This window comes from Euprymna scolopes, chromosome 20 (assembly GCF_053919585.1).
Source record: "Euprymna scolopes isolate OS-2025 chromosome 20, ASM5391958v1, whole genome shotgun sequence".
Classification (NCBI taxonomy): Eukaryota; Metazoa; Mollusca; class Cephalopoda; order Sepiida; family Sepiolidae; genus Euprymna; species Euprymna scolopes.
Genome location: NC_136501.1, coordinates 83,285,692 through 83,302,062, shown reverse-complemented (window position 1 = coordinate 83,302,062; position 16,371 = coordinate 83,285,692). Strand labels below are relative to the sequence as shown.

The 16,371-nt window shown below is 33.4% G+C and overlaps 1 protein-coding gene across 11 annotated transcripts in view; it reads left to right on the top strand.

Moving 5' to 3' along the window:
- Positions 1-16,371, top strand: part of LOC145241503 (short transient receptor potential channel 7-like) — a 979,843-nt gene that overhangs the window by 892,748 nt on the left and 70,724 nt on the right. For all 11 annotated transcript variants that reach the window (XM_080104523.1, XM_080104524.1, XM_080104526.1 and 8 more), the window contains 2 exons: positions 1,105-1,196; positions 7,491-7,568. In XM_080104523.1, coding sequence (XP_079960649.1) covers positions 1,105-1,196; positions 7,491-7,568 — 170 coding nt within the window. The remainder of the gene's footprint in view (positions 1-1,104; positions 1,197-7,490; positions 7,569-16,371) is intronic.

Here is a 16,371-nt window from a genome sequence, read left to right as displayed (position 1 = left end):
TGGAATCGTACAAGGTTACTTATGCCGTTTTTCAATAATAAAATAGAAATATTTTTTTTTTTAACGCGAAAACGCGATTACTATTATTGTTTTCTTTTTGCTTTTGTTTTCGTTAGTGTAAGACGCAATCTGCAAGACTAACCGGATTTTACTTCCGGTTTTAACGACTAACCGTGAAATCTAACTATGACCTTTACTTATTAGTACTTTCAACTCAACATTCATTTTTACACAAAGATTACAACACAACGATATCGTGAATTCACTTGCATTACACTTAAATTAAAATTAAAACAAATAATTTCATTTAGAATTCGAGTGTGAGGTGACTACTGAAACTAAACTAAAACAAACTTTACCGCGGAATTGATATTTGACCTAATTCACGTTTTAGTTAATTCATCACGTTTTTTTCTTTTTTGACGCTTTCGCCTCAATGATTCGAGTTCGAACCCCGTCCCCTTCAAACTTTTTTGGGATTTTTCAAATACACGGGCACCGCCAGACTGTTCGTATTGCATCACGTTCATTTTTTAATTGTTTTTTTTTACACCATTTTTTTTATAGTTTTAACATTGTTTGTTTTATCATATTTAAACAAGGTTATGACTGCCTTTGTTTTCATTTTACCCCCCCCCCCAAACCACACACGCCTCTAAAAACCAGGACAACTCCGGGTACCCCCAGCTAGTAAAAAATAAGTCGCTTCGTGGAATTTACAACCAATGCGAACAATTAAAACTGAGTTGGGGATTTTTGTATTTCTTTTTTTTACATATAACTCAATCCCAAAAGTAGTGAATATTTGGAACGTATTTAGTATAATTATAAATTCCAGAGAATAAATATCCGGACAGAATTTATGGGATGACCTAATTCTTCTAATAGCTTTCTGTAACTAAGCAAAATATCTGGCTATGATTTCATGATTTCAATAATTTAACTCTTAATTTCTATTAATAAATGACTAAAATTGGTTGTCCCGGCGATAACTCGACGATGCGATGTTTGTTTTGAGCGGCAAATCTTCTTTTTTCTATTTATACATTTTTCGTTTTTCATTTTCTATTTTCTGTTTTTGTTTGTTTGTTTTTTTTCTTTCAGTTTACGACACACATTCTACAGTTTATTTTGGTCAATGTTCGGTCAAGTGAGCATCGGTGACATTAGTGTCAAGACGCCGGAAGTCGACGGAGGTAAAAATACATTCTTATTTCATTAAAAAAAAAAAAATAAAAAATTCTTTTCAATTTTCTTTCTCGTCTGAACTAAATAAATTGATCTATATTAAGCCGGGCGTTTCCCGTCATTGTGATATATAATTTCTCTTTTCGCTTTAGTTGATGCATTTAGAATCGTCTAAAGATAGCCGTGTGTATTGTATATCCTAGAAATGAATCTCGTGCCGATAGACTAGTTGAAACGTGAGCTATAAAATAATCAGAATTTTTTAGATGAGAATTGATCATTTGAATTATTTTGAAAGCCGGAACGTTGGAAAGAAAAGTCGCATTACATAAAAATTTTGAAAAGCTGATCATATATGGAGAGAAAGGGGAAAATGTCCAACCTTGTCTAAATTATAGATAGAGAAGAACGATGGAAAGTAAGACGTGTTTCTAAGGTCGGGAAAACAGGGAGTAAGAAGTTACAAGGGCAAGCTATATTGAAAAAAAAGAAAGCAATTGAGTAGAAAACGTTACGGCATCTAGGCACTTCTTCACTGAAGGGGTGAGATTTTGCTACTAGTCGGATAGGTGGGAGTATTTTCATTCGGAGGATACAAATGCAGTCATTAGGGTGAGGGTGGGGACTCATCTCTTATTTAGACTACTCCTAGGTCCACTCTGGCATGAAGTGGTAATATCTATGATTAAATCAAAACGTATGTACGATTTCGGCATAAAATGACCCAATGGGTGTTGAGATGCCGTAAAACTCACCAAGCTACCATTCCCAACGAGTGGATATTTAACAGCTTTATTTATGAAGACATAACCTCGAGCAAAGTTCTCGTATCATTAATCACATACATCTATTGTGTCACATTGCAATACTAATCATTTACTTCTTATATGCTAACACCTTGTCAAAAAATATCGCATAAGCCATTACACCTAGCACATCTAACACTTGTATCTAATTTTACGACGAAAGTACACTATCGCCAATGACTATGCAACACAAAAGAAAGTAACAGTAAAAATCTATAAAAATCAAAACAAATTTGACTTCTTCACATTTTTATTTCATGTAACTAATGTCAAAACGGATTTTTTATAGAAGTGCCTCAGACACCCAAAATATCCTCCCGCCCAAAACAAAAATGCACGGAAGTTACGTTTATTCTTTATTTTGTACAACTGCAACCTTACAGAATATGGTGGATATCTAGATTGAAGTCACAAAAGTATGTCAACGGCGTGTGTACGTACAGCACGTGACGGGTCATTTTTACTTTTTTTCTATTTTTTTTTTTGTTTTGCAAAAGATTTATGCTAAAAATACTTCACCACGAACATATCACTGCATGCAGGCTACAAGGCGTTGAGCTCATTTGTATCAGTTGTTGTACACCGATCAATCTGCAATGTTTTGTTTAAACTATTTCTCCACGCCTTGTAAAGTCTTGAAAAGATGTCTATTCAATATTACCCAACAAAATAAACTGTTCAACAGACTTAAAACATTTCCTATGATTTTAAGAAGCATTTGTGTTTCTTTTTCTTTCTCTTAAGCTTTTTTATCGTTACGTGTTTTATTGTATTTTCGTAAATCGGTGCAACATTAACAACAACGTTACATACGCTTTTTATTCCTTTTATACAGAATTATATACAATATGAGAACCATTAAATTCAATAATATATAAATCAGTCATAAATTCACTCTTGACTTTTTAGGCCCAGACTGTCAGAAATTAACATGAGAAATGAGTGAAATTAACTATCTATAAATGCCAAATCAACGCGCATAAACAGTAATCAGTTAGAGACTACACAAGTATAGTGGTACAGTGACACCATCAAACAAAAACATTTCAAAAGAATTTTAATTATTGATAAACACTTCCCCTAGAATGTAAACTGATCAAAGTAATTAATAAAAATACAGATAAACTTTCCTTCTCCACTTCATCTAATTTAACCAAAACTATAATAAATTCCAACAATTAAAAACCTAACAAAATACAGAAAGATAGAGATAAGAATACCCAATAACAATATAGTGAAAATGGCTGCAATTGCAGAAACCCAGATGAATGTCCACTTGAAGGAAATGCCTAACTTCAGATAGTGTCTCCAAAAATGAGTTCACAACTGAAAACAATACTTGGATCGACAAATTCCCGATTCAAAGATAGATTCCTTAAGCACCTAACATCCTTAAAGTTAAAGATATATAATGAAACAAACATCAATAACAATGAGAATGGCAATGATGACGATAATAGTAATAATAATAGTATGAATAATAGAATCAGGAAAAGTAAGAAGATTGGAATAAAAAATTATAATCGCCTCAGTCTAGACGGATTTCTCCTTCACTGATTCAGAACGAAATGAACTGAGTATACTTTGTTCTGAACCAAAATGTTTAGGAATATCTTACAATTTCAATACCGCACTAGGTGAATAGATTAGGGAACTCCGTAGAAATAAACTGAATATAAATTAAAATTTTCCTTTGAAATGACTTTAAATCATTTTTTAATTCATGAAATTTTAAAAACGTAGAACTGCTAAACTAGTTCTAAAATAGCTATTTACACTGATTTAGGTAAAAATGGCACACTTAATAATGGCACAAGTGAATAAATAGAAAAATGTCACAAGTGAAAAATACAGATGAAAATCTGGCAATGAGTTTATCAAAATCTTGGATGCAATATATGAAGGAAAACATGTAGAAGTTTATCAAATTACAAAAGAAATTATATCTACATTAAAAAACAACCTCCTTCAAAAAATCTACTTTTTAGGCAATCACATATGGACACATATGATCACACAGATAAAAAAAACAACATATATTTAAAATTTAAAGCTGGAAGGAACTAATTGTGCATATAAATTTAACGTAATTTAACGTTTCCGGGTCATTCTAACTTAATAGAGCAATTAACTCATTTTTACCACTAATCCTATGTCCGACAGTCATAAAACCACTCTTTACAATAATGTTTGATCAGAAACATTAGCATGGCCAATATTTAAAGCAAACAAATTGATTATATGTCCTTAAAACTCTGTTTGGTTCGAAAGTGTTGATGACTTTAACGTTAAATTTATATGCGAAAACAGATTATCATCTTTTTTCATTTTACAGTAAAAAATACGCGATATCTGTCATATTGATAGCGGCAATAACCGATTAAATCTGTATCATTAGGAGGAAAAATACAAAATAGTTAACAACCTCGTCATCTTGATCAAAAATGGTTTTGTAAGCAGTAACATTATTATTTAGGAACTCATTCTTAACATGAGAAAGAGGGCTTTGTTAACTATTCTCTCTCTACACCGTATTCTTATTTTGTATATCGTGAACTATTTTCAGTTGTTTATGAAAATATTCGAATAACATTTTGTCGAGTAACGATGGCTTTGTTTTAAAAGAGAAATAAATATTTACTAGTTTCACAATTTTCAATAAATTCAATAAAATTTAAGAAAAAATATTTAGATCAACTCGTGTAATATAGGCCCGGATCCTCCCGAGTTTACGTTTGAAAAAATTACTATTCGTATAAGTCGCACTCAATATTTGAAATAGGGATTAAATATTTGAAAAGTTCAATTAAAGTGTTAAACCATTTGATTATTCATCCAATAATTACATTGTTTTTCTGCAGATATTACGAGTAATTTGAAATGTTTAAAAAGTAACATGAAATATTTAGAATTTAAAAAGATCGGTAAATATATCGGAATCGTGAAAAATTCTGGAATCGTCCCGTCATTAATGATTGCAATATTTTAACACATCTGTCTGTGAGCTTCGAAAGTAAATGTTTGAAAAGATAATTTCTTTTTAAAATGGCAACAAGAAAAATCCTTAGAGATTTAATAGAAAACAAACTATTCTCCGTTTATATAATACGGAATCTATCTACAAAAATCTGTATCATTTGAAAAACAAAACGTTTAAAAATGTGTGTATATTTGACTTCAATTTTTGTATGTCCCTTCTTATGTAAATTATTTTCCCGTTACAAAATGAAATTGAAATATTTTACAAAACCGGCCGCACTAATAGAATTGGCGACTTTTCTCCGAAAATCTAATTGCAAAAGCCATTTTTCTCGCGATCTTCACTGTTTGTATGAGTTGCATTCAATATTTGAAATGAGGCAAGTGAAATAGGTTAAATGTTTGAAAAGTTTAATTAGAATTTAAAACCATTTAATTGGCCATCCAATGATTACATTGTTTCACAATATATATCGACATATTCGATATTTTTCCAGAAAATGTTTAGCAGTGTATAAAAAAATATATTAAAAAAATATATAATGTGTAATACAACAGTATGAAAATCAAGTTTTTTTCTAAGGACGCCAAAAATTTTCCGCAGTAATCTATGAAAGACACATCAAAAATACTGAAGCAATGTTGCATTAATTAACAAACAGCAACTATTTTCATATAACAGTTTTATTTTACCATCTAATTTACATACGTGTTTATGGTGTGTATACATGCAAGTATATTAATTAGCTGGCCGCGCTAGGAAAGAGAAACCATTTCCCTAAATACGCACAGAGACATTAAAAAATATTACAACGTGGTTGAATAAACATAATGCGAGAAAGGTGTAAGACATATACCTAAAGTTAAGATTAATATGGGTAACTTTTACAGTTAATTGTAAACTACCGTTAATTGGAAAACAATTTTGCAAGCAGAACTCAATTTCTTTCATCTACTTTTACATTTTGTTTTTTCAAAGTATATACAATTTTTGATCAACTTACAATTAATAATAATATCCATTTTTAAATTTATATAGAAAAATGGAGACGTGAACGAGATAATTCTTATCATATTTTTTCTATTAAAATATTGCTCATTTCCCTTTCCTGAATTTTATGTTGCGATAATTAGCTAAATATTTCATGCTTGCACCAGACTAAATAGTTTTTTTTAATAATTTGTAACGAATTAATTATATTGCTAATAACATTGTATAACCATAACAAATAAAAATTGGCACAGAAAATAAATTTGAGTTGTCAGTTAAAAGACTATTTGAGTTCGACGTTGAATATCTGACAAGATAACATTATATTTTAGAAAATAAAATATTTCCATAGCAAAAGAGAAGACATTATCAAGCAAAGAAGACATTATCAAGCAAAGAAGACATTATCAAGCAAAGAAGACATTATCAAGCAAAGAAGACATTATCAAGCAAAAGGTCACCTGCCACCGCCACTCGCCACCAGGTGGCTAGTAACATAGCTCTTTCTTTAAATATATCACTTATATTACATATCTTTAATCTGAATCTGTTGTATTTCTCAGAACTAATAGTTTTCATTCAAAGTTCCTCGCTTGATAATTAATAAATATATTTGAAGTATTTTTGGCAATTTATCCTTTTTTATTACATCGCTTTAAATACTGTTAGTTCCAACAATACCATCACACGAAAGTTGAGCTTTTTATGACATTCTTCTCTGTTGTAATAATCTTCTTCACTGGAATAATAAATTTTGAAACTAAGATGAATTGCACTTGTTAGTGTGAAAAACATACCACAATGTTAAAAGAACACATTTTTAGAATCAAATATCGTTAGTCATGTCTATTGCTATTTAGGTATCACGTGGGAAAGCTGACAATATAATTTTATATAAAACTAATTGTATCGATTCCAAATTTACTTTTTTAATAGTTTTATATGTTTTTGTTATGTTCAGTATCTTACCTTAATGTTTTTGATTTAATAAGACCTAAATAAGCATTAAAATAATGAAAAACAAGCCAGGAACGATGGCTCTTATTAAAAGTATAAGAATTATTTCCCTTGGATGATTTTTCTTTTAAAGTGACTTTAAGAATTTTTGATATTAGAAAACTGCTAAGTCGAATTAAATATTATTTTTAATAAATTGTGGCAGAGTGTGTTAGCTTATAGAAAAAAATAACAATATTAACCAATAACAGACGAAAATTGGTTAGTTCGAATCAAAGTTTGATTTGTCAGCTTAAATTCTATTTAAATCAGAAAAGTCCGTTAAACATAATTTTATATAGTAAGATCAAACTTATATAAAATGCCATTTGTAGTCAACCATTTTGTTTATTCTGCATCCGTTTTGTTTTGTGTTTTCTTATTTTATTTTTGTTGTCACATTTTGTTGCTGTTTTGTTTTCTTTTTTGTTTGTCGTAAAGTGATTTTGTCTTTTCCTCCGTTCGTTTTTTGTTCCGTTCGTGTTTGGAGAATTGACAATTTCAATGCAAACAATCCTTCGTCTTTTCAGTTCAACAATGTGTCATACTTGACCATGACCGCAACAAACTTATGTGTACGGAGGATGCGTCTAACAAAACCACAGCAGGTACACCACATCCATCATCATCCGCCTCCCTTCTCAGAATTGAAACACAATGCACGCATGCGCATGAGTAGTCAGACATTTGCAAAACTGATAACATTTAACTCAGTTTGATCTTCTTATTTCATCATTAACATTAATGTATAGTACAAAAAATAAGAATATAGAATTGTCCATGTAACAATAAAATATAAGAGTGGTGGTTTAAAAAAAAGACCAACTCTATTATACAGGGGCGGATCCAGGAGGAGACTGGAAAATTTTTTACATTTTTTTTTTTTAAATAAATATGAAAATAAAAAAATGCTTTGTAACTGCAACCTTTTATTTTTCAATTAATCATAATTTTTAAAAATATCTAAATGGATCGATTATAGTCGACGGCGACCCGAAGCTCCCTTTTCATCGACCACTACACAACCGAGATGTAGGGGAGAGTGCTAGACATTTCCTTGATAGCTTCATTTACCCTTCATTTTCACCGGATAATGGTGAGTGTTTAGCAAGAAATAGTCAAATACTATTTTTTTCTTACTCTTTCATATAACTCGACTTAGGATTGAACCCGGGTCTCCCAGCACATTAGTGAACACCTAGTCATTATATAAAATGATCCAGTAATTTAGACAGTATGCAATTTATAAAATTGTAAATTTATTCAATGAAGGTCCAACGTAGACATCCAAGAATACAAAATGGCTTGCTTTATATTAAGATTGCTCCTTTATACCCACACATGTCAGAAATAGGCACTTATTATCATTAATAATCAAAATTACTGTCAGAGAGTCCTGATCAACCTAGGTGAGATTGATAATGGGCCTCTGATGAATTTACAAATCGTCTGATTAATAGTGAAAAGTGGAACCTAAAGTTTGTGGTGATTTGATGCTGATTAACTCAACCATCAGATGAATGTAGAATATGACTCTTGTGAAATTCTAACAATTCTAATGCTTAAATAATGATATATCATAAATCTATTAAAAACTGAAACATGAAAATATAATATATATATGATATAAAAGTCCCGTGTGAAATTAGTTGGTGCAGTTACCTGAGATGCTAGTGACGAATACTGGCATCTATATTTGTTTCTAAAAAAAAACGATGCACTTTCTTAACAAATCCATTTCGTGTAAGAATTATATTCCGATGATTATGCGCACTTAATAATAGGAAGTAACTTGTGTATGGACGGACAGTGAAAGTGAATGCTTTAGACTAATTCGATTTGATTTTCTAATCACGCCACGTCTGCACGACAGAGAGAGTCAACTATCTTTGTAATAAACTCCATTTTTTAACTGAAAAATTTTATCTTTGGAGACAACCCCTCTAAATATGTCCCTTTCTGCAGACATACGCCTGGATTCGCCCCTTAAAAAGATGACATTTCATGTCCACTTAAGCAAATAAATATTTATTTTCCTTTAACTGAATTAATAGAAAAAAATTCAAGTTTTAAAATCTTTTGTAATTATATTTCGTAATTTGTTATTATTTATTTCTACCTAAACTGTACTTTTTAAATGTTTTATTTCACTGATTATTGTAAACTTTTCTTCACATTTTGTTCTGCACTACTAAATATTAACACCTGCACTCACGAGCATTGACTTCTGAAAATCACACTTTTAAAATTACGGATGGCCAAAATAACTTCATCATCCTTTATCTTTCCTGAACATTGAGTAAGCCTAATTTTGATGTATTGGTGACACCATAATTTCACTGGAGGTGACATAAGAAAGCAAGTATGCGATAAAAAATACAGTTGCAGTCACTCTCTTGAGTTGTATCTGACGAACTCAGCTGACATGTTTCGAATATCTATTTTCCTCTGTCTATGGGAAATGAACGGGGAAGGAAATTATAAAGAAAAATATGCTGTGTAATGACATTATATAAAAAGAAGATCATTGAAACGTAAAGAAAAATATGTTGTTATTCTGTCAACTCATATACGACAGCTATTAAGAAAAAGAAAGAGAGGCAGACGACCTCTACACACAGTCACAACTATTATAATTATTACTACTAAAGTGTTAACGAAATTTCTGCTATACACCAGCCAGTTGTTTACATACGCTACCATATTTGTTTTGGTTATGCTATAAAACAATATATAACCAGCAGTGACTATGGTAAAAGCATAAACTAACAATGAGTAAGTGAAGTTAAGACAGATGTCCGTAAATATGATAATAAGAAAACGGAGAGAAAAACACTAAATTTCGAGAAAAATGATGGAAAAACTAGGATAAAACATTCACAAACACGCACACACACACACACACACACACACATATATATATATATATATATATTACACTAAATGTGAGTTCATCAAAGTGTGTCTCCTTGAATAATTATTCTTATTGCTATAATATTCTTCAATTCTCATGGTTTGAAAAAACCCGTCCGTTTAATTCTTCTACTACGCCATGTTCAATTAACTCACCAAGTGATCCACCTCTGTGTTTCTGTCTATAATTTTCACCTTCTCTCACTGAATGTTGTTTCATCCTCCAATATTATTTTATATGCAATCTATCACTCTATCCTCAACTCTCTTTCCCTATTAACAGTCAAAAGTAATCAATTCCATTTGTGATCTATTCATCAAAGACCTATAATACTTTCTCTTTTTCTGTATTGAATAAAAGAAACAGATAAAAGATTTGGTAAAAATATTTAACCCGTAGCTGGAAGAATGGAATATATATTAGTGACCTGGCAAGATTACAGGGGAGATAACCAAGCAAAAAAAAAAAAATTAAGCAAAATTCATCCCAAAGCAGCAAAACTGAAGCTGGCCTGCAGAACACTATATCTACAAATGTAGGCAAATTTGGGCATATGTAATTGGTTTGAAGATATAGGTTGTTTTTTACCAGTTATCACAAAATCTTAACCATACAATAGTATTATAATCTCATAAAAGCCTACAAATTTTCATGTAGTTTCGTCTCATAGCACCAAAGATATGAGCATTTCAATATTCAATTTGGCTACCAGTGTATTCAGTCAAGTATTGTTGAATAGCACGGAGTTGTTTAATGAGCTTTTTTTGTAATTTTTCAATTTTTCGAATTCGCGTTCATATTTCTCGGTTGAATCTGTGCAAGAAAGTTTAGTAGTTGTCTTCGTGCATCTGTTTTTTGGGGTTTTTTTTGCAAGTACTTTCGACTAAGTTTCATCAGTCGTCTTCAGGCCGTTTTTATTATTGTTCGTTTAAAATCTGAATCATATAAAAGCATCCAGATTTTAAATGAACAATAATCAAAACTGCCTGAAGACGACTGATGAAACTTAGTCGAAAGTACTTGCAAAAGAAAAACAGATGGACGAAGACGACTATGGAAGTTTTTTTCACAGATTCAACCGAGAAATAAGAACAACAATTACAAAAATTGAAAAATTACAAAAAGTGCTCATTAAGCAAGAACACTCCGTGCTATTCAACAATGCCTGTCTAAATTAAACCATGCTGCCTATCACACACAATATATATATATATATATATATATATATATATACGGTAAAACTGGTAATTAGTAAAACCTGAAGAGAGTGCTCAATACTATTGCAGAGCAAATATCTGTTTTACTTTTTTATTACTGTTTTATCTGTTTGGTTACATATGTTTCGGATGTTGGACCAGATTTACGATCCAACAGCCTCGTCAGACCTTACAGATATGGTTGTTAGTATAAGGAAGAAGTGTTTTAGAAGAAATACGAAAAAAACACGGGGGTTGGGGTAGGAGATAATAAGTGGGAGGGAGACGGGTATTAGCAATATTTCAGTTTTGAAGGTTAAAATACATTAGATTATATTGTGTGTGGGGGTAGCAGATTCAGGTAGGCGTGGGTGGAGATATATGGATATAGGGAGGGGGAGGGGAGAGAGGATGGTAAAGAAAAAAGAGAGGTGGGTAAGGAGAGGAGGGAGGGGAGTTTCAATTTTTAGGTTTTAAATTTTGACTGCTTTTTGTTGTTTAGCAAGGTATATTAAGTAGATGAGAGAAAGAGAGAGAGAGGAGGAGAGAGAAAGGGGAAAGAAAGGGAGAGAGAGAGGGGAAGGGTTAGTGTAGATGTCATGTTTTTGATAAGTACAGGGTTCCATTTAAAATTTTCGTGATGCATTTCTAACATCGTTTGATGCAGCTCTGGAGACCGTTTGTGTAGAACACCCCAGCTTGGTCCTCCAACCACGACGTGACTTCAGTAATCAAGGCTTCATCATCTGGGAAACGCTTTCCTTTCTAAAACAACTTCATGGCTGGGAAGAGGTGAAAGCCAGAGGGTGCAAGGTCAGGAGAGTAGGGAGGATGGGGAGGTTTTCATAACCACACGCCCGTGCTTCTGATCTGGCGACATGCGAGTTGTGGACCGTAGCGTTGTCCTACAGGAGGAGGGCACATTTGCTGATCTTGCCCCGCCTCTTGATTTTGATAGCTTTCCTTAATTTCCTCAAAAGTGAAGCATAATAGGCTCTTGTAATTGTGGTACCATTTGCTAGGAAATCTGTCATCACTACTCCGTCACGATCCCAGAAGACTGTGAGCATGACCTTACCAACGGAGGGCTGCATCCTTGCCTTCTTTGGAGGTGGTGAGTCCAAGTGCTTCCACTGCATTGACTGGGCTTCCACTGCATTGACTGGGCTTTGGTCTCTGGATCATAGTAATGTGTCCAGGTTTCATCCTGTGTAATCAGTCTTTTGAAAATCTTTGATTCATCTTCTTGGCACATCTCCAAATTCATCCTCCAGCACTCGACGCGTTCTCGCTTCTGAAATGGTGTGAGCAACCTGGGAATCCATCTGGCAGACACCTTATGCATATACAAATGGTCATGAATGATAGTTTCCACAGACCGTGTACTAATCTTGACATCTTGGGCTATTTGGCGAATAGTAATGCGCCGATCTTCCAAAATGGCAGCTTCAACTTGATGGAAAGATGCCTTATCAATGGCAGAAGTGGGGCGACCAGATCTGGGAGCTGTTTCCACAGACTTCCGGCCATGTTTGAATCCCGATGCCAGCGTTTTACAAGGTCATATGATTGGGCATTATCACCATAAGTTCTTTCATTTCATCAAAGTCTCCTGTGGTGTGCGTCCTTTCAAATACAACAACCGTATCACTGATCGACATTCAACAGGCTCCATTTCACACCTGACTCAGTTCAAACACCTCTAAAACAGAAACCACAATTAGTTCAGAGCTGTAATTTGCCACATAACCCGTAGATATACAAATCATTGCACATACAAAATTTCAAGCTAGAGCAGACAACTGGAAGTTGGTCAGTGGCATTACATATTGCCCGCCCCTCATATATATATATATATATATATATATATATATGTGTGTGTGTGTGTGTGTGTGTGTGTGAAAATATATTTATAGCAATAAAGCTACATGGAGGCGTCCATGTTTCATCTCCGCAGAGAATCGTTAAACTAAGTTCTACTCATATATTGAGTATTGTTGAAGTAATGAAATAATATTTACACACACACACACACACACACACATATATATATATATATATATATATATATATATATATATATATATATATATATATATATATATGCCACTGTCACTGCTGGTTTAGGATTATCAAACTAGTTTAACATTCAAGGAGTTGGATAAAAATATACGGCTATAAATTATTAGGGCCCTTCGTATCTAAAAAAGAGTTGATTTTCAAAACTGTTTCATGGATATGTTATATGAACGCCGCTTTATTTTAATGTTTATTCATTTTCAAACTTGTGCATCCAAACTTTTATTAGATTTTAAAGCATTTCACATTTTTGACGTTTTTACAAATGATGTTTTATTTCTGATCTGAGTTTATTCGTATGTAATTTCGATTGCATTCAAGATTTCAGTGAATTCATCATTTCTTTTCAGTTGATGACTGAAATAATTGCTTTATGTTTCCCGTAAATCGCATTGGTTATTAAACATCCTCTTTTTTGTCGCTCATACGGGATTCAACTAGAGTAAAACCGTCATTGTAGCAGTTTCAATCCCTGATTTATTTCTAGCTATTTAATAATCTAGCATAAAAAATTGATGTATGCATTGAGTAATTGGAGATGTTAAAAGTCATATTAGAATTCAACACACATGACAACAACTTTCATAGAAGTACATCGGGGATCTGGTTTTTTTTTGTTTTTTTTTTGTAGTTTGTCGACCATTGAATTAAGAATCCATACTAGTTGTAATATACTGGCCTATATGTGATGAAGCAAATTTTTTGATACTTTTTCTAGCTCTTTCTTTATATCAGGGAGGTAACCTGCGCATTCTTAAAGATTCACTCAAGGCTTTGCTGGATTCTTCTGCTGTTTCAGTTAAAAGGTAAATGACCAAGCAGTCTTTACAGCGTGTATACCTGTTTGTATAGCTGCAGCTGGCAGTGTGTTAACACTTGCTACGTCGCCACTCATTTCTACAGAACTTGTTGCGTAGTTGACCCTCGACTTCTGCAATACCACGACTTATGTGTACATTAGTTTAAAGAGGGGAAGACCTGTACAGCCTCGTTCATATTTGAAAAAAAAATCTGGATCCAACGACCAAGACATTGTCAGTACGACTAGAGAATATTCCAAGCGCAGGAATTGCCAGAAACCATTGAAAAATAGCAAGCACTAGTGGCCGTGGTCAAAATTAAATCATCTAGGTTCAGGCATTGTCCGGCAATGGCATCTAGAGGAAGCTTCTGGCTATGATTGTCAGCATTGGAGCTTACTGGCGATTAGCGTTGGTTTGTGTTGATTACTTGAGTACTGGCCGATACTATGGGCAACTAGCAGTTCCAGGTGGCCATGCTCATTTTCGGCTTCCATTGAAATGCTTTAAACTGAAATTGTCTATCTTTAACTGTCGAGCATTGTTGAGCATTCGCATTCCCCGGCTGTCACTGAATGACTGTGGTGATCACTGATGGTCACTGGTGGTTAATTGCATTTTCTTGTGTTTACTGGTACACACTTTCTGTCTTTGCAACTGTCTTTGTCGGTTCCTGGCATTTACTGTCTGTCATTACCAGCATTGGCTTCCATTGGACTGTTCCGAAATGAAATTGCCTGTCTTCAGTGACTGTCATTGGCATTTTTGGCAGTTACTTGCGTTTGGTTATTGGCGGTCACTATAGATCATGACCAGTGTCGAGCCTCATTGGAATGCTCTGAAATGATATGGCTTGTCTTCAATATTTGTGCACTGTTATCCATTGCATGGTACTGTTATCCAGTGGCGATCACTGTTGGTCACTGGCGGTTATGATACTGATTGACAGTGATTTTCAGGTTTTTACTGTCATTTCTTGATAAGGCTGGTACTGGCGGGAACTATCAAAAACTGTCAAATAAATCGCCTGTCTTCAATTGTTGAGCACTGTCATTGAGTGGCGGGCACCGCCATCCATGGAAGTCGTTGCTCTTTTAAGTTGGCTACAGAGCACTGACGGGCACTGCTGTTTCCAGTCGATTACTGCTTTTTAGGCGTTAAATGCTGTTCTGAGATGGTTACTTGCGGATATTGGCATTTACCCGCGACTACTGGTGGGTACTGCCTGCCTTAACAACTATCGTTCACTGACCGTCGCTCAAACATTTTTTGTTCCCAGTATAAGCAAAGCAAAGCGCACTCTCTTCCCCATTCTATGCATTCTTTGCTACGTCGGTGTAGACATGTTTTTGTACTTATGTAGAATACGGATCATTCAATTTTTAGCTATGATATTAATTTGAATGTAACGTTATACGGTATTGTTTGTTTGTATGAAAATGTTGGTTGAAAGTTCATAATAGTTACAAAAGTTGTCGTTGTTATTTTAGCACAGTCCGTATCTTGCAGATGTACCCATTTGTGAGGAGATATACTTATCAATGTTTTTTCGTTTTGCTGTTTGAAATTCCTTAATCCGATAATCCCTTATTTCGATGTCGCTATTTGATGGAAATATGGAATAGATTTAAATCACGCAATGTGTAAATAAAATATGTTGCGTGACTGAATTTGTATCTGCGTTTGTTTAAATAATGGATTTATATGTGTAAGAAGTAAGAGTAGGAAAAGTTAAAATAAGAATTTTTGTTTGGTTAAACTATTCAAAAGCAACACTGCGAAAAATTTTCCGTAGAGTCAGTTTTAAATATGTTGCTCTAGTTAGGTTCAAGCTCTGTAGAACACCTCCCGTTTGAATCAGTTCCGAAAATGGCTACTTTCACAAAATTTGGATCGGATTCTTCTGTTTAACAGTAAATGTAAATTAATATTCAATGGAGTTTTTAAAATAGACGATCTTATTAGGTTCAAATTATCCGACTGTTTGTTGTTGGATGACACCATTTCGTTTAGTTCGTGAGAGGTATTTTTAACTGTTCGAAATTCTCTTAATCATATATTCCCTTACTCTGATGTATGTATTACATACATCAGAGTAAGGAAATAACATTGACCCGGAACTTGTGAAGGGAGCATCATTATTTAAAGCTTTGTACATGAAACAACTAATGTTAAATGTATGTGCATAAAAAGTAAAGACGGACGATAATTTCACGTTGTCGTTGGGGTGAGGGGGGGGGGGAGAAAATAAATAGTTTGTAAATATCGTGCTACTTGTACAACCGGTAGGTGTGACTTGTGACTCTCCTGGGAATTATGAGTAGAATTTATGATAACGACTGAAAGATAATATGCGCAAAACATCAGATATTGGTTGGTATTCTTACCATATTTATTTTATATGTAGCTTCTGCGTTTGCAA